This window comes from Scyliorhinus torazame, chromosome 13 (assembly GCF_047496885.1).
Source record: "Scyliorhinus torazame isolate Kashiwa2021f chromosome 13, sScyTor2.1, whole genome shotgun sequence".
Taxonomy (NCBI): domain Eukaryota; kingdom Metazoa; phylum Chordata; class Chondrichthyes; order Carcharhiniformes; family Scyliorhinidae; genus Scyliorhinus; species Scyliorhinus torazame.
Genome location: NC_092719.1, coordinates 13527889 through 13547044, shown reverse-complemented (window position 1 = coordinate 13547044; position 19156 = coordinate 13527889). Strand labels below are relative to the sequence as shown.

At 46.7% G+C, this 19156-nt stretch overlaps 1 protein-coding gene across 22 annotated transcripts in view; it reads right to left on the bottom strand.

Annotated features, from left to right (window-relative positions):
• The window catches only part of celf2 (cugbp, Elav-like family member 2), a 1037523-nt gene that overhangs the window by 73360 nt on the left and 945007 nt on the right, over nt 1–19156 (bottom strand). For all 22 annotated transcript variants that reach the window (XM_072471059.1, XM_072471057.1, XM_072471058.1 and 19 more), the window contains one exon: nt 14962–15041. In XM_072471059.1, the coding sequence (XP_072327160.1) occupies nt 14962–15041 (80 nt within the window). The remainder of the gene's footprint in view (nt 1–14961; nt 15042–19156) is intronic.

Below are 19156 nucleotides of genomic sequence, written 5' to 3'. Positions count from 1 at the left end.
TCTAGTTGAATCCCACTCCTCGCTCCCCCACCATCACCTCCCTATTCAATCAATTTTTTAAAAACCATTTCAACATTACACTGCGTTAAAAAGTTTAATTGAGTCTCCCTCAGGCTCTGTTGCATGAAACCTCTTATTAACAAGACATATTTGCCTCTCAGATCAGATTAGAAAGGTAATGAGCAAGAATTTTAATACATCCCCTCTCAGTGAGGCAAAGGATGTCAAATCAAATCTCAGAAATGATTAAAGGTTTGAACCTTTTTGCTTTTTGTTTTCCAATGGTGCCCTGCTTAAAACCTTTGCAGCTCCATTTTTAAACAGAACTTCCTGAAATGTTTACCTGACGCAGGCAATCACAGAATTCCCACCCCCTAAAAGGTGACAGGAAGAGTTTGAGGTGAATTACACATCAACCCGTTCTCCAGTGAAAGAAATCTTAGTTGATTTCCTCTCATTGTGTGAAAGCAAATCTCCTAATCCTGACAAATGTATTCGTCACTGATCATTATTTTTTTAAAAAGCCATCATGCAATGTTTACAATGCTATTTATTCCCTACATTGTTCTGGTGATCTGACAGTGTTGAACTGTATGGAGTTATGACTTCCCCATGTCCCCCTCCTTCACTATGCTTCAGTGCTCATTGTTTCATGTATGATTCAACATGGCGACCAATTCCAGCCGAGAAAAGTAAGGGAGGCGCTGGTGAAACCTTGAGAGCAGGGGTTGGGACTCCATCCACAGCCTCAAGACCAGCCCGGAGTCTGATAATGCTGCCTCGATAGAAATCTCCGCGGGAAACCGCTGGAGAGCCCCGAACAAGATCCATGGTCATTCTGGGGTTGACACATGTGCAGACACAGCCTCCAGCAGAGGCAGAAGAAAGTCGGGAGAAAATGAATCCCAGGAAGGTGGGACAAAGGGGCTAAAGTACAGAACAAGCCTGGAATACCTGGATCGGTTGGTCACCCTGGAACACGGTGAGGAATGACATCCTAATTGATCAACCGGGAGGTTGGTTAGCTCAGTTGGCTGGACAGTTGGTTTGTTGGATGCAGAGCGAAGTTACCTGCTCAGCCTTGCCCCTCGCCTGAGGTGAGGTGACCCTCAGCTTAAATCAACTCTCTCTCACACAAAGGGGACGCTCATGGACCTCTGCGCCAATGGTGACTTTCATTCGATCAACCCTGGTGATGATCCCAAACCCATCTCCATCCCAGTATTCAGAGATGCAAGTATCCCAACCGGATCATTGGATAATCCATCAGTTAACACCACAGGCACCAACTGCAACAGCCCATCAGTTGAAAGATCCCACAAGAAAAGCTGGACCTTGCTCCCTGCATGTCTTAAGAGAACTTTCTACATCGGAGGACTAGACTGATCCTGGACCTATGGAGTCGAGATATTGGTTGTCTTCCGAAATGCAAAAGTGTTTGACGTGCAAGGAATGGACAAAATTGCAATTTAACCAGGGTCCTTGCTGTCCCAGCCCTGTTCCAAATGTTTGCAACCCCCTGCGTCAAATCTCCCTATTTCTCACTCAAACTCAGAAGCAACTGCCACCGAGCGCAGTGCAGGAAATGTAGGAGCGTTGATTTGACGGAGAGATTACTTTTGAAAAACCAGGAAACATTTGTTTTCCAGAGTGAGAGGAAAGATCCTTAACAAGAGAGCATGTGCTAGAAATTGGTCCTTGTGCAGCAAGGCTCCCAGGCCGAATTTCTCCCACCCAATCAGCACCTCGGTTTCACCTGCCGCCGCTGTAGGTGTCTTTCAGGCATTCTGAGTAGCCATCTAAAATCAGGCCTTTTTAAAATATTGGTTAGGGGCCTAACATATGTTGAAGGACCCCTTAAGTAAAGGCAGTGACCCAACATTTCAGCATTGACAATAAGCCAGCAGTTTGTGCTGGCAAGCCAGGCACCAGTAAGATGTGCAGAGAATAGGGCAGCATAGTGGCGCAGTGGATAGCACTGGGACTACAGCGCTGAGGATCTGGGTTTGAATCCCAGCCCTGGATCACTGTCCGTGTGGAGTTTGCACATTCTCCCCATGCCTGCGTGGGTTTCACCTCCATAACCCAGAAGATGTGAAGGTTAGGTGGGTTGGTCATGCTAAATTGCGCCTTAATTGGAAAGAAAAATAATAATTGGGTACGCTAAATTTATTTAAAAAAAAGATGTGCAGAGAATATTGATCAGGCCCAATTTTAGGCCGTGCTCCAGTCTCTTGGTTAGGACCTGTGCTATTTCACGCAGGTAGGCCAGAAAAAATTCTAACCTGTGAGTTAAATCCTTAAAGGCATGTTGAGGAGCTCAGGGCTTCTCTCTCACCATCTTTCTCTAGTTACTTAAACCTTCCTTGTAAAAAAAGCATGCAAGGGCAGCGAAAGCACCAACACACAGTCATTTAACGGGAAAAAAACCCCAAGAAGCCTTTAGCCCGTCAGCATCTAGACCATCATTATCACCATGGAAACAGATGGTTCATGCTTTCCAAAAGAAGAGAGTTGAAAAATTTCCTTAAGATAAATGCTGTTTTTATTTGGGTATTGTTGGGCACCATCAGAAGTTGTCCCACGAGATGCAAGCAGCCCGACTGTTGTGGCGGCCTTTGCATTAATGAGCAAAAGTTGCCACGTGACATTCCCCCTGTTACAAGCTAATTAAACACAAAGTGAAGCTCTGAGAGGTTGCATTCGATGCGTTAGAACGCTCACAAGTATATTAAACATAAGCAGGAGAAAATGGGGGCTTTATAATCATCAGGGTAGCAAATTAAGATGACTTTCAGCACCTACCTAATAAAACAGATCAGTGATTAACAAATTCCATGTTTAAGAAAATATTCTGCCTCATCGCGCACAGATATAGATGGTGGGTAAATGGTCATTGGTAATTTGAATTCAAGGCAGAGCTGGGGCTTAATTCCCTCTGTGTACTATGTTTATTTCATACAAATGGGTTGCATTTAAATATCACAGGTAGCAATTTGGCTCCCAGATGTTAACCATTTAGAGGAAGTTAACCCTTGCATCCCAAAAAGTCCAACTCTGCTGTTGTTACAAAACGGATTGGGGCTCCTGGTTATACACAAATGATGTGGGTTGCCTCCCCCCCCCCCACCGTGTGTGTGTGTGTGGGGTGGGGGGGGGGGGGGGGGGAGGGAAGAGTACCACCTGATGAGAGCTCCGGTGGGCAATATCAGCTAGCCAGACCTGCCTCGACACATTGCATCAGCTGGAAAGGCACCACATGTAAGATGCACTCACTTTTGACAGAGGAGAGCCCCCCCCCCCCCCCCTCCCAGCTTGATTAGAGGGGCAGGGACCACCTTGCTCAGGATTAGGATTAGGATAACAGACCACCCCCCGCTCAGGATTAATGGGGAGGTGAACTCCAGCATAATCAGGTGCTGTCGGCTACCATGATACATGCTCCAAATGCTTCTAAGGAATTGACCGGTGGTCATGATCTTTGCACCAAGCAATCCATGAAGCAGGTTGAAACTGGAAGGAAAATGGGAGCCTTGTCAATCTGACTCTAGCTCCCATCTAGTGATCCATTCTCTAACTTATTTGTTGCTCTGTGCTTCTTGCCTGTTGACCAGGGTAGGGAGCTAATCCCCAAGCCTCTGCTGATATTTACTCCCTGCAGACTCAGCCAAATCTATTTAAATTATGCCAACTCCTCCTCTATCTTCGCAAATCTTATGAGTCAGCTACTGTCAGGTTTCTGGAAGGGGACGGGGGCGGGGTGGGGGTGGGGGGAGGCAGAGGGGTGGCTGTATTTTGTTTCAGTGTTACTGCTCAGATTCAATGTACCGCCTTGCTTTCGGCTCGAATTCCATTCGTATGAGATAACACAGAAGGTGGCCATTTGGCCCATTGTGACTCTTTCCTTTGTCCTTTTACAGGCATTTCTCCATAAAACAGTTCTCATCCTTGTTGAGTTCCTACTTTAACTTCCCGTGAGCAGATTTTCCATGACATTGCTTGGCAAGTTCTAGAGACCTGCAGTAACAGACCAAACCCGGTTAACTTCTAAACTGTTCAGGCCAATTGGCAAGTTGTAAATTTCAGGTTCCAGGCCAATAACAGGTTCTCTCTTCATTCGAGATTGTTTTGCATTTGTAACAAATGATGATCTTTCAAGAATCACTGGAGGCAGGAAGGGTCCCAGAGGACTGGAAATTGGCTAATGTAACACCATTGTTTAAGAAGGGAGGGGAGGGGGCTTCCGGTGACGGTGGGCGGGAGGCGGCCGCACAATGGAGGGCTCCCATTCGGGAACGGCATTTTCGGGGCTTTAAGCCCGGTCCCAGGGTCCACGGAGGCGGCAAAAGCAGGAAGAAACAGTGAAGGCACAGTGAAGAAAAATGTCGAGGGTAAGCAAAAAATCGTCCGTAAAGAAAACAGCTGAAGGTCAGTCGGGGAGTGGAAAGGTCACCACGGGGTCACCAAGGAAAATGGAGGCTGGAGCACCAGGGGAGGCCGCATTGCTTACGGCTGAAGAAATAACAAAGGTGATGGCTGCGGAATTCGAAAGGCAGTTTACAAGATCCATGGAGACAATGAGGAAGGAGATGAGAGAGGTTTTGAGTGCGCTGGTGGAGGAGGCGGTTTCCCCGGTGATGACGGCGGTGGCGAGCGCAGTGGCGGAGGTGCGAGAGCAAGGGGAGGCGCTGAAGGAAGTGAAGGAGACGTTATTGCAGCACGGTGATCAACTTGCCTCGATGGGGAAGGAGATGCGGAAGGTGATGGACGTTAACAAGGATCTGCGAGGAAAAATGGAAGACCTGGAAAACAGATCCAGGTACTTCAGACAGAATTTGAGGATTGTGGGGCTGCCCGAAGGCGTTGAAGGACCGAAGCCGACTGAGTATTTTGCCGCGATGCTGGCAAAACTATTGGGGATGGGGAGGATCCCTCCCGATATGAACTGGATCGGGCTCATCGGCCTGTACCAATGGCGAGTGAGCCGCCAAGGGTAGTGACTCTGTGCTTCCGTAGGTACAGTGTGAAGGAGAAGGTCCTGAGCTGAACGGGAGTGAGGTGGGGGGAGGGGCTGCGGCCATTGGAGCCTGGCAGAACAGGGTCCGAGTGGTCTAGCCGGGGGGGGAAAGTTGGGGGGGGGGAAGGAACCGAGGTTGGGGGGAGGAGTTTTACAAGAGGCAGTGGACGAGAGGAGTTGGAGACTTGGGGGGGGGGGGGGGGGGTACAACTCCTGGGCATCATGTACGGTACTCTTTCAGCGGTTGGATGGCGTTGAGTGTAGGGGGAGGGGGAGTGGACTCTATAGGTCAATGGTGACCATGGGCGGTCCCGGACTCCTTTTTCTTTTTCTCTTTTGTTTTTTGTTTCCACCGTGGCATATATTGGCAGGTGGGCTGTTGTTTGGGGTGGTGGGAGGATGGGATCGTTGGTATTGTTAAGGGGATTGATTTTGTATTTGTTACCGTTTACGGTTTGTGGGTGGGGTGTAAATTTTGAAGGAAAATGTGAAAATGGAGAATAAAAACATTTTTTTAAAAAAAAGAAGTGAGGGGAGCAGAAGACGGGAAATTATAGGCCGGTGAGCCTGTCTTCGGTCATTGGTAAGATTTTAGAGTCTGTTGTTAAAGATGAGATCGCAAAGTACTTGGAAGTGCATAAAATAGGACTGAGTCAGCACGGCTTTGTCAAAGGGAGGTCATGTCGGACAAATCTGTTCGAGTTTTTTGAGGAGGCAACAAGGCAGTTAGACAAAGAACCAGTGGACGTGATTTATTTAGATTTCCAGAGGGCCTTTGACAAGGTGCCGCAAAGGAGATTGTTAAGTAAGTTCAGAGCCCATGGTGTTACGGGTAAGATCCTGGCATGGATAGAGGATTGACTGACTGGCAGAAGGCAGAGAGTAGGGATAAAGGGGTCTTTGTCAGGATGGCAGCCAATGACTAGAGGCTAGTGGTGTGCCTCAGGGGTCTGTGCTGGGACCACAACTTTTCACAATATACATTAATGATCTGGAAGAAGGAACTGAAGGCACTGTTCCTAAGTTTGCAGATGATATAAAGGTCTGTAGAGGGACAGTATTGAGGAAGCAAGGGGGCTGCAGAAGGACAGGCTAGGAGAGTGGGCAATGAAGTGGCAAATGAAATACAATGTGGAGAAGTGTGAGGTTATGCACGTTGGAAGGAGGAATTTAGGCATAGACTATTTTCGAAATGGGGAAATGCTTCGGAAAGCAGAAGCACAAAGGGACTTGGGAGTCCGTGTTCTTGATTCTCTTAAGATTAATAAAATAAGAACTAGGAACAGGAGTAGGCCATCTGGCCCCTCGAGCCTGCTCAGCCATTCAATGAGATCATGGCTGATCTTTGTGGACTCAGCTCCACTCTCCGGCCCGTACACCATATCCCCGAATCCCTTTATTATTTAGAAAGGTATCTATCTTTTTCTTAAAAACGTTTAAAGAAGGAGCCTCAACTGCTTCACTGGGCAAGGAATTCCAGAGATTCACAACCCTTTGGGTGAAGAAGTTCCTCCTAAACTCGGTCCTAAATCTACTTCCCCTTATTTTGAGGCTATGCCCCCTAGTTCTGCTTTCCCCGACCAGTGGAAACAACCTGCCCGCATCTATCCTATCTATTCCCTTCATAATTTTATATGTTTCAATAAGATCCCTCCGCATCCTTCTAAACTCCAATGAGTACAGTCCCAGTCTACTCAACCTCTCGTCATAATCTAATCCCCTCAACTCTGGGATCAACCTAGTGAATCTCCTCTGCACTCCCTCCAGTGCCAATATGTCCTTTCGCAGGTAAGGAGACCAAAACTGCACACAATACTCCAGATGTGGCCTCACCAACACCTTATACAATTGCAGCATAACCACCCTAGTCTTGAACTCCATCCCTCTAGCAATGAAAGACAAAACTCGATTAGCCTTCTTAATCACCTGTTGCACCTGCACACCAACTTTTTGCGACTCGTGCACCAGCACACCCAAGTCCCTCTGCACAGCAGCATGTTTTAACATCTTACCGTTTAAATAATAATCCATTCTGCTGTTATTCCTCCCAAAATGGATAGCCTCACACTTGGCAACATTGAATTCCATCTGCCAGACCCTAGCCCATTCACCTAACCTATCCAAATCCTTCTGCAGACTTCCGGTATCCTCTGCACTTTTTGCTTTACCACTCATCTTAGTGTCGTCTGCAAACTTTGACACATTGCACTTGGTCCCCAACTCCAAATCGTCTGTGTAAATTGTGAACAACTGTGGGCCCAACACTGATCCTTGAGGGACCCCACTAGTTACAGGTTGCCAACCAGAGAAACACCCATTTATCCCCACTCTCTGCTTTCTGTTAGTTAACCAATCCTCTACCCATGCTACCACTTTACCCTCAATGCCATGCATCTTTAGTTTATGCAGCAACCTTTTGTTGGCACCTTGTCAAAAGCTTTCTGGAAATCCAGATATACCACATACATTGGCTCCCCGTTATCTACTGCACTGGTAACGTCCTCAAAAAATTCTACCAAATTAGTCAGACACGACCTACCCTTTATGAACCCATGCTGCGTCTGCCCAATGTGACAATTTCCCTCCAGGTGCCCCGCCATTTCCTCCTTAATGATAGATTCCAGCATTTTCCCTACAACCAAAGTTAAGCTTACCGGCCTACAATTACCCGCTTTCTGCCGACCTCCTTTTTTAAACAGTGGTGTCCACGTTTGCTACTTTCCAATCCTCTGGGACCACCCCAGAGTCTAGTGAATTTTGATAAATTATCACTAGTGCGTTTACAATTTCCCTAGCCATCTCTTTTAACACTCTGGGATGCATCCCATCAGGACCAGGAGACTTGTCTACCTTTAGCCCCATTAGCTTGCCCAATACTGCCTCCTTAGTGATTACAATCATCTCAAGGTCCTCACCTATCATATCTTTATTTCCATCAGTCACTGGCATGTTATTTGTGTCCTCCACTGTGAAGACTGACCCAAAAAACCTGTTCAGCTCCTCAGCCATTTCCCCGTCTCCTATTATTAAATCTCCCTTCTCATCTTCCAAAGGACCAATATTTACCTTAGCGACTCTTTTTTGTCTTATATATTTGTAGAAGCTTTTACTATCTGCTTTTATGTTCTGAGCAAGTTTACTTTCATAGTCTACCTTATTCTTCTTTATAGCTTTTTTAGTAGCTTTCTGTTGTCCCCCAAAGACTTCCCAGTCCTCTAGTACTTCTGAAGCTGTGTAAGGCTCTGGTCATACCCCATTTGGAGTATTGTGAGCAGTTTTGGGGCCTGGATCTAAGGAAGGATGTGCTGGCCTTGGAAAGGGTCCAGAGGAGGTTCACAAAAATGATCCCTGTGACGTCCGGTGTGACAGATCCACAAGGCTTTTATATATAAAGCTGAGCCACCTATCTCAGTAACTGCAGCAGTTTCTGATGCACCGGATTTGCCCTGTTTATATTACAGGGTGGATCAGGCAGCAGAGAGGGACAGTGCACGTGCAAAATCTCTTCATGAACATCATTTTGCCAGTCCAGCTGAGCACCTTTCCTGATGTTCTGCGCAGATCAGAAATAACGTAAGCAGACTGCCCCCCCAACAGCTACACTCTGAACTGACACGCCTAACCTTTGTACTGCAAGAACTCTTCGCCCTTGGGGAAACCAACCTGCTAATCTGGACTATTTCTTCCCACACTTTTTTTGGGGGGGAATTTCCCAATTATTCCAAGCTTTCACGGCTTCAACTTCTGCGTGCCAGCCTTTACCACATTCACGTGGTCAGCTCCAAGAAGGTCTTCTGGCATATTGGTGAACTTCACCAAGACCTCCGGCTCTCTTGGCCATTCCTCAGTCTTTGTGCAGTCTTTCTCGGGGCAGTTTTTAAACTAGTGGGTCCAGCGCTTTCCCTCATGTTACATCTCTTTCACTTGCATCACTGAAATCGATCAACCTCAGCCTCCAGTGTTCCTCCTTGAACCAAGTCCTTCAGAACAATGTCATCCTCACTTTGTAGACAAGCATACAACAGTGGCCATTCCCTCTGAGCCATTGCTTGTGTGAATGGGAGTGTTCAGTTTTTAATAGTTCCCAAGGAATGAGGATTGCCGCGATATGCCATTGTACATTTTTCTGTTGTTTTTGTTTTGATAAATATCTATGAAATTTTAACCACAAACAATACTGAAAGATACTGTTATTTTCAGTTAGCATGCCCCTCACATTCAGGCTGCTTATTTGCTATATTTGGGAATTCCAATCCACAGATATTTTCAGTCTCCACCTGCCAGGAACTTTGGTCTTGCAAATTTTACTTCCCTTGCAGCTAATTTTCCTCCTTCCCCTTCCACGTCTCAGCACTACCAAAGGACAACTGCAAGAACAGGGATACAGATTCCCCATAGCGTTTCTTTCCTGCTCCCAACCCTACACCTGCATTTCTAAGAGCTACAGAAACCGCAAACATATTGTCCCTCTCCTGCACTTTGACCCCCTCACTGTTTCATTCTTCTGCCCTGAAGGCACCGATTCCATGGGTACTCGAAGATGTTCAATACCTCACCCCAAATGGCCTTCCTTTATGTGAAAGACTAGGCGGTGAGAGCCAATTGTCTATTCAACCGGCTCATCTGAAATGGATTCTTCTTGTCTGATGCATGCACCCTCAGAAGACGTGATTGGACAGATCAAGAATGGGAATAATGATGGATGATTTCCCACCCCCCCTGGCCCAGCCACAGCCTGGGGCCGAAATAAAACTAGACATAGGCCACAATCGATTCCCTCTGACCTGCACAACCCAGTTAAATATCATAGCGAATGGAATTTGAACTGAGGATCCTCTAGGTCAACTTGAAACATTCCATCTCAGCAGCTGTTTCCCCTAATGATATTGGGTCTTTTGCTCGTCACAGTACATCGAGCATTTCCAGGCAGATTGGGGGTGGTGGTGGGTGGGTGGGGTGGGGGGGGGGTGTGACACCTGTAACAAGAAAAGTTTGGAATAAATATTTCCAGCAGAAGACACTTGACAAAAGGGGTTACTTCATTTCTCCGATTAAGAATAATGGCTGCGGGAAAGTACTGACAGAGGATTTTAATTTCCCTTATATTCTGGGACACAAATAATTGACATCTTCTCCAAAGGGAAAAAACACAAACACACGTTATATATTAATGAAAGGCTATGCAAATCCACACAGAAACACAGGCCGCAGCTTGTCAAGACATCCTTTAGCATTGCCATCATCTAAATGGAGAACATTCACTCCGGATTCTTTTATTTACATTCGGAAATAAGGCAATTTATTCAGGGGCACAGCTTGTATTAAACCTCTCCTGAAGTTAATGCAAGAGTAACAATTGTTTATGTAACAGCGTCATATTGATTTGACATTGGGCACTATTAGTTTAACAAATTAGTTTAAACTGTAACTCCCCCGTCTCTCATTTTAATGGGAGACATTGTCAAACAACAGCTTTTGCCACGTGTAATTTTAAAAATAATTGACTCACTGGCAGGTTTATTTATTTATCCACTCGCTCTACTGAAATGTTCCACGTCACAGGCCTCTCCCATGTCGGGAAAATCACAAAATGGTTGCAGCACAGGAGGGGGCCATTCACTCAGTCACGTCTGTGTTGGCTTTCTGCTTGACTTAATTCACCTAGTCCCACTCCCCAGCCTTTATCCAGTCGCCCTTCAAATATTTCTGCTTCAGATAGTTATCCAATTGTCTCTGGACAGCACTGATGGAACTGGCCTCCACCGCGCTCTCAGGAAGTGCATTCCAGTCCCCAACGGCATGCTGGGTGAATAAGTTTCTCTCCATGCCGCCATTGCTTCTTTTGCCCATCACCCTAAGCTGGTGTCCTCTGGTTCTCGATTCCTCTACCAGTGGGAATAGTTTCTCTTCACCTTCTCAGTCTAAAGGTAAAGTCGCCATAGTCCCAGATGACCACGGGCTGCTTTCCCCGCCGAGGTAGGGAAAGGGGGGGGGGGGAGGGCTGACTGGTGGTGATTTTACCTGAGGATCTCAGGCGAGGGGCAAGGTCGAGAAGGCGGGGGCTTCGTGAATAACCTCAGTCTAGAAGGAGGGAATGGAACCTAGTGGCAAGCCTCTTAATGCCAACTTGCAGCGGCCCACCAATGGGTGGATGTCCAGCCCTTTATCTTTGGGTTTTGCTGGTGTGTGAGGCGAGGCCCTTGTTCGTAGGCAAAGGGAGTTCCTGATCGCAGGTGTTCAGTTTCTGGGAGCCACTCACCTCTAAGCTTCTGATTTCTGGGAAATGTCGGAGCCAGGCTTCCGATCTTAGGCCTTCTCGGTGCCCAGCCGGTGCTGGCCATGAGTGAAGTTAGCTTTGGGAAATTGGTTCCCGGGACTGCAGTTTGGTGGACAGATTGGAGGAGCCAGAATTGTTCACCTTGGAGGGGAGCAGGTTGAGAGGAAATTTGACAGAAGTGTTCCAAATAATGAGGGGCCATGACGAGAGTAGAGAGGGGCAGACTGTTCCTGTTGGCGAAAAGGGTCAAGAAGCAGAGACATGGATTTAAAGCGATTTGCAAAAAAAAAAAACACCAAAGGCCACGAGGAAAACCTTATTGTGGGTAGCGAGCGGTTAGGATCTGGAATGCAATATCTGAGTGTCGTCGAAGATTGTTCAATTTCAGCTTTCAAAGCAGAATAGAATAAGAGAAGGGAAAACAATTGCAGGTCTGTGAAGATAGGGCAGGGGCGTGGGGCTAACTAAATTGCTCTTACAGAGTGCGGGCAATGGTTGGATAGCCTCCTCCTGTGCCGTAACCATTAAATGATTCAATGTGCGAGAGAGCCTGGCTCACTAATTCCCTACCTTCACTCCTGGGTTCCATTCAGCACCTGTGACCTGCAGGAGGTCTAACACCTCACTGCCTCAGGAATCACCAATGTGTACTTCCACACCACCAACCAGCGTCAATGCCTGTTCAAGAGGACTGTGGAAAATAAAAACCTCTGCTATTTTGCAATTTCCTCCCTTCCTCTCCTGAAGACACTGCCTCAGCCTAGGCTGTCCTTCCGTGGGCATACTCTCCAATACCTACGTTTACCCTGTTATGTGTGGGCCCGGACAGTGAAAGAGGCACAAAATCCAATCTTGGGATTGAGGAAACACCAGACACACACTTTACAATAGTGGGGAACGAGGGCTGGTTGGTCCCTGGGTAGCAATTAATGTTCCGTCACCCACCCTTGTCTAATCTAAGGGCACCAACATCATTTGCAGCTCTTGCATTCCACAGCGCAGTGGCAGAATCCTGGTCCTTGCTGCAGCTACTGGATTATTAAATGGCTCAGATAAGGTAAATGCCGAGGATCGGCTTTAGAATGAAGCAGGTTAACAGTACCAAGTGCCCGCTTGTTTCAAGAAAACCACTGATCAGATACCAAAACAAATATCTGCACATATTAGATGATAAATGTCTGGAATAATCTACCAGGCAGGAGACACAGAATTGGGCCCCAGTTTTAATCCCTTCTCTCACCCACCTGAGGGAAACAGACTCAAGGAGTGGAGTTTTGGAGTGGGCAAGAGGTTAGGTAAAAATGAGGGGGAAGACTTACCCACTTTGATCGCGGTGCTTTTGCCACAGATCTGAATATTAACACAGATGATAGCTGCCCCAACCTCCTTAAATATGCAGAGAGCGACACGTGGCCTATTATTGTCTTGTATGGTTCGGTGTCCAATTTTATTTGGCAATGCTTGTAAAGCACTTTGGGAGGCTTTGCTACATTAAAGGTGCTACGTAGATGCAAGTTGTGCCTATTGGTGATTTTCTGTTTTGGTCGGAGACATGGCCGGGGAAGGGTGGGTGGGTGGTGGGGGGGCTCTATGACGCACCTTTAACCTGTCAGGCGGCCCATGTCAGGGGAGGGAGTCCAGACTCGGAAACCACCCAAGAAGGTAAGTTGAATTGTTTCTTTCGAAGATTTTCTATTGGGGTCAGGAGGAGCTTCTTACAAAGCCCTACTCCTTCCCCCCACCCCACCACCTTGCCTTCAAAATAGGGTCTCAAGATTTAGGGACACTCACAACACTACTGGATGCGAGTCTAAGTCGGGTAGGATGCTGGCAAGCCAAGTACTGATTGAACCAACAATTTGAGGGGAGCTGGAACCCATGGAAATGCCCTTGGACTGTGCGCACCAGTGAATCTTTAACATGAGATGTACATTGTAAATATAACCTAGAATTACGTACTTAAGTAATGTCAATTTATTTTGTAATGTACCTTTACAAATTTTATGAATAAAGATTTCTTTGGGGGGGGGGGGGGGGGGGGGGGGTGGGGGGAAGTGATAGTACAAGTGACCAACAGTTTGCGACTTTTTAAAATCCAGGCAGTCGCTACGGTAATGAACTCAGCCCATTTGCAACGTGATGATGACTCATCATTGTCATTAGCAGCTTGAAGCAGGTGCCTCAACAACCATGAGAGAGCAGAGAAAAAGAATAGTCTTTATAGTCCATGTCAGAACATAGAGGGAGAAGGGGACGGGGAGAAAAAAAACAAGTACAGGAAAACACAATCACCACAAAGGTTAAACAACTGTAAAACAACAGATGAATGAGAAAGAAATTAAATTATTTTTTGATGCCAATTCCCTGATTTTAAGGAGGTTTGGTCAAAAAAAAAAACACACACACACAGCAAAAACAAATTAAAACACGTTTAACCTTTGGTCTCTTAGTAGGACACTGCTGACTTCGACATCTGCTTTGCGATTAAGTTACGTACCACAGCCACCACTGAGCAATTAGGGAGGTCAACCTTATTTTTAATGAGTGCAACAAGTTGTTAGTTGATCACTTTAATGCGCTAAATTCTTTAAGACCTGTGGTTAAACAGTGTTTGAAGACATATGCAGATTGTTATAAAGCTGTAATTTCTAGGAAGTTACTTTCTCCCAACACATTCCACCCTGTTGAAAGCTGCAGTATATTTTTTTGTGGGCCCCATTACATTGTGGGCAACATGTTTGGCTTTCAAAATCGCAAACTTCTTTATATTGGGGCTTTGCATTGCATTAACCGTTTCCAAGTTTCTCCAAGTTATCGTCCTGCCCTCCCCCGAGGTGCTGATCCCGAAAGGTGATGAGTACAGGCAGGCCAAACTGCCACTCAACTAATGGAAGCAGCAATGGCAAGTGCTGGCAGGCTATTTGACTGCGAGGGCATCGAAGGCTGATCACAATCCTCAGCTGACATCCGCCCAATTTCTCACAGATTATAACAATAATTCTACGGAAAAAAAAGTTGTGGCCATCGAAGGGTGTCTTTGCTCTTCTATGTTCAAAGAAGGCAGCTGAAGTGCCTGGATATGGAAGGTTGCTGGATGTCTGATCATGCCCAAGTGGTTTTGACACTAAATGCCCGTGTGCTTAATAGCGAGGGTCAAAGATGGGCACAAAGGTCAAGCTCAATCCCATACTCCCCAATCCTCGTTCACTTCATTTTCTGGAGGGGCCGCTGTTATCAAGCAGGAGTGTGGGGCTCTTTGGTCACTCCATCCGCCCCCCCACCCCACCCCACCCCAGGTCAATCACAGAGCTGCTCAAATCGAGAACTCAACATAGATGAGGGTTCAAATCATAAAACTGTGTAGCACAGGAGGCCATTCGATCCACCATATTTCCGCCAGCTCATTGGAACTTTGATTGGGAATCTGGGAGACGCTTTGCGAGAATTAGGAAGAGTTCAGAGAATGCAACTCATGACCCCTTTGCAATATTGTAGCATTTTCAGATCGCAGGTAGAGCCGCACGTCAAAACCCTGGAAAACAACTGCACGTTTTTTTGGGTCGTGAACGGAAGAAGATTTTTTTTTTTTAAACTGTGAAATATGCTGCAGCTTTCCACATTCCACAATATTCACAAAGAAACAAGAAAAGGGCAGACGATACAGTACCTCCATGGTCTGTGACTGGTGCATGGCTTTGATTGCATTCTGTGCCATTGCCCTTGCAGAAAACGTGACAAATGCACAGCCTGTGGGGACAAGGGGGACAGGGGAGCAGGAGAGACAAAAAAAAACAACAACACAAGAGGATTGGACGCTTGTTAAACCAACACAACTCTACGAGAACGGCCACAAGACGACACTGTTCTCAGTAGTACATGAAAATACAACAGCTTTTTAAACATTTCATTTTCACGTGGCATTTCTTTTAAGCCAGGAACAGTCAGAGCAAGCCATGCCTTCCCTCCCCTTGCTGCTGGCCCCTAAAGCACCTAGGTTAATGCACTCACGAGAGAAAGGAAAGTAGGTTGACACACCATTTTACAGACACAGCTGCCGCACTGGAAAGACGACATAAAACTCACTGTGCTGCACAACCGCAAGAGCACATGGATCCCAGTTATGCGGTTAGCTACTGCACTGCCTGCCGTTGCACACACAGTTGTTCCTTCCACAGTGATTCTCAAACCTCACTTCTGTATGGAGTTGGCTGAGGGGGTTTGGGCCAGGAGGAATAGACTAGTTCTTTAATTTTGTATCGCAGGCAAAACTAAAATGCGCCTTTTTCCTTGAATTAAATAAGCAATTCAAAATACAATATATGTGTTACATTACAATCACCTCCTGCTTCCTTCGGTTGATTAACATTTTTGCACAGAGTGACGTTTCCGATGGTGCATTCTTTCAGGGGTGTGAGGTAAGTGACGGCTGGGTTCTCACCATTGCTGAGATGCCCAAAGTCAGGCTGAGAATAGAACGGAGCAGAAGTGATGTTCTCTTCCCAAAAAATATACACCTGACTTTGTCTCACCGGAGGGTTCTGTGACATCGGGGAATGACAGGTCTCTGAGGCAACAGGAGGGTCTGAGGTTCGATTTGACATTGGAACAGAATTCAGAAAGAGCTTAAGCGAAACTTGAGATCCCATTTAACTGTACAATATATTTTCCTTTGCATTTTCGTCTTTTCAAATTTGTGCTGCATATGGTATAACATGGTTATAAATCATCAATGACCCATTTGGAAGATATTCCTGTGGCAGATTTACTTTATTGCTTGGTTTAATACAACTAGTTTTACATTTCCCTTTGTTTCATCTTTCTAAATTGGACAGCTGTCACCTGGTTTATCCAATCTACCCTTCACCGTCAAATAAAGAATTTAAAACACTTTGTAATCGCCTGTATGCTCGCTGACCCGCATTGATTCCTGGTTCAATCCCATCCTCATTTTCAAATTCCTCTGCTCCTTATCTCCAACTTCCTCCAGTCCCCCCGCCCATCGAGAGTGCTCTGCTCCTCCAATTCTCCCCTCATGCTTCCATCATTCTACTTACCATCGCAATTTTGCCCTCAGCATGTGGACTTCCCTTCCTAAACCTCCCCACCTCGCTATCCCTTTCCCCTCCTTTACAATGTTCCTTAAACCCGCCCCTTTGAGAGCAAGTTTGTGATCAGCTGTTCTGATCTCTCCTTGTGCACCCCGGTGTCACGTTCTGCTCCCGTAAAGTGCTTTGGGACGTTGTACTATGCTAAAGACATTATGTAAATGCAAGTTGTTGTTGTTGTAATGCCACATCCCAGTGGCTTCACTTTGGCTGGGGTGGGCTCCAGTAATGGGGTGGGGTCGAATTTTCTGTTAATTCTACATAGCAAGGCCAGTAACTCTCCCTACTGGATGACTGCATGTCAATCAGTGGCTGAAAGAAGAAGGACAATTTAATATCTCAGCTGGGACTCTTAGTAAGGTTCTCAACTGGGGGCGGGGGGGAGAGATTTTCATCTTTCAGTTTTCAGATCTGCCAACAATCATCCTTTTACTTATCTTCATTGTGCGTGCGTGTGCGCGTCCGTGCGGTGCGCAGTCTGGAGAATGAAATTCTGAATGACCCAGTTTATCTGATGGTTCATTGTATCTGGCATTGGAAACTGTAAGGTTTTCACAGGGCAGATCCAGAGGTACTGCTTCCTCTTGTGAGGCAGAGCATTACAAGAGGTCATCAACACAACCCAAGACCGTCCAATTGGGATGTCAAAAGAAACCTCTTCATCCCAAGAGTGGTGAGTATGAGGAATTCACCAAGGCTCTTTAAGCAGCACCTTCCAAACCCACGACCACTACCATCTAGAAGGACAAGAGCGGCAGATGCCTGGGGGGACACCACCACCTGGAAGGTCCCTTCCAAGTCACTCACCACCCTGACTTGGAAGTATATCGCCTTTCCTTCACTGTTGCTGGCCAAAATCCTGGAATTCCCTCCCTAACAGCACTGCGGATATACCTACACCTCAGGGACTGCAGTGGTTCAACAAGGCAGCTCATCACCACCTTCTGAAGGACAACTAGGGATGGGCAATAAATGCCGGCCTAACCAGCGATGCCCACATCCCATAAATTCATTTTTTTTAAAAAATGGTATAGATGCATTTAAGGGGCAAACATTTTATGGAGAACGGAATAGAGGGTTACAATGGTAGATTTAGGTGAGAAAAGTTGGGAGGAGACTGCAATGGAGCATAATTACCAGTATTGACTAGTTAGGCTAAATGGCTGTTTCGCGGCTATATTTCCTATTGAAGCTCAACCAATGCCATGGCATATGCTTCACAGCTCCAGGGTCCCAGGTTCGATTCCGGCTTGGGTCACTGTCTGTGCGGAGTCTGCACATCCTCCCCGTGTGTGCGTGGGTTTCCTCCGGGTGCTCCGGTTTCCTCCCACAGTCCAAAGATGTGCAGGTTAGCTGGATTGGCCATGATAAATTGCCCTTAGTGTCCAAAATTGCCCTTAGTGTTGGGTGGGGTTGCTGGGTTACGGGATAGGGTGGAGGTGTTGACCTTGGGTAGGGTGCTCTTTCCAAGAGCCGGTGCAGACTCGATGGGCCGAATGGCCTCCTTCTGCACTGTAAATTCTATGATATGATATTTATTCTTTATTCAATGTAAGCAATTCTGAGACACAGGTAGCACGGTGGTTAGCACTGCTGCCTCGTGGCACCGAGGACCCTGGTTCGATCCCGGCCCCGGGTCATTGTCTCTGTGTGGAGTTTGCACATTCTCCCCGCGACAGCGTGGGTCTCACCACCACAACCCAAAGCACTGCAGGGTAGGTGGATTGGCCACACTAAATTGCCCCTTAATTGGAAAAAAATAATTAAAATTTTTTTTTTTTTTAAAGCAATCCTGAGACACAAAACAGAGGGCTGGATTCCTCGGCCCCGCAAGGTCGCCACGGGCGAGACGCGGACAATGGAGGAGTCCATTGACCTCGGGCGGGATTCTCCGGTCGCCAGGCGCGCGTGGCCGGAGAATCCCGCCCAGAAGTTTGTCTGCCCTGTATTTTTAATGGATTATCAACTCTGTTGAGCCAAAGTGAAATTTTATGTCTGTCTAGTGATATTGCGCTGAATAATTTCAAAGCCATGATGCTTCCCTATAACTGCAGACCATGCGGTGAAACCATTCCCACCTTCACCTCTGGTGACTGTATTCACAGTTGCCATCTAAGAGCTTTGTGGAATCAGGGATTGGCAGACAGGGTGAGAGAGAGAGAGAGAGATTGGGAAAGAAGAGCGAGAGAGACAGATGATGGAGTGATGGAGCGGAGCGAGCCGGTGTCGAGCATGTCCCTGTGAAAATGAGGGATAGAAATGGCAAGATTAGGGAACCATGGATGAGAGGTGAAATTGTGAGACTAGCTAAGAGGAAAAAGGAAGCATACATAAGGTCTAGGCGACTGAAGACAGACGAAGCTTTGGAAGAATATCGGGAATGTACAAAGAACAAAGAAATGTACAGCACAGGAACAGGCCCTTCGGCCCTCCAAGCCTGTGCCGACCATGCTGCCCGACTAAACTACAATCTTCTACACTTCCTGGGTCCGTATCCCTCTATTCCCATCCTATTTATGTATTTGTCAAGATGCCCCTTAAATGTCACTATCGTCCCTGCTTCCACCACCTCCTCCGGTAGCGAGTTCCAGGCACCCACTACCCTCTGTGTAAAAAAACTTGCCTCGTACATCTACTCTAAACCTTGCCCCTCTCACCTTAAATCTATGCCCCCTAGTAATTGACCCCTCTACCCTGGGGAAAAGCCTCTGACTATCCACTCTGTCTATGCCCCTCATAATTTTGTAGACCTCTATC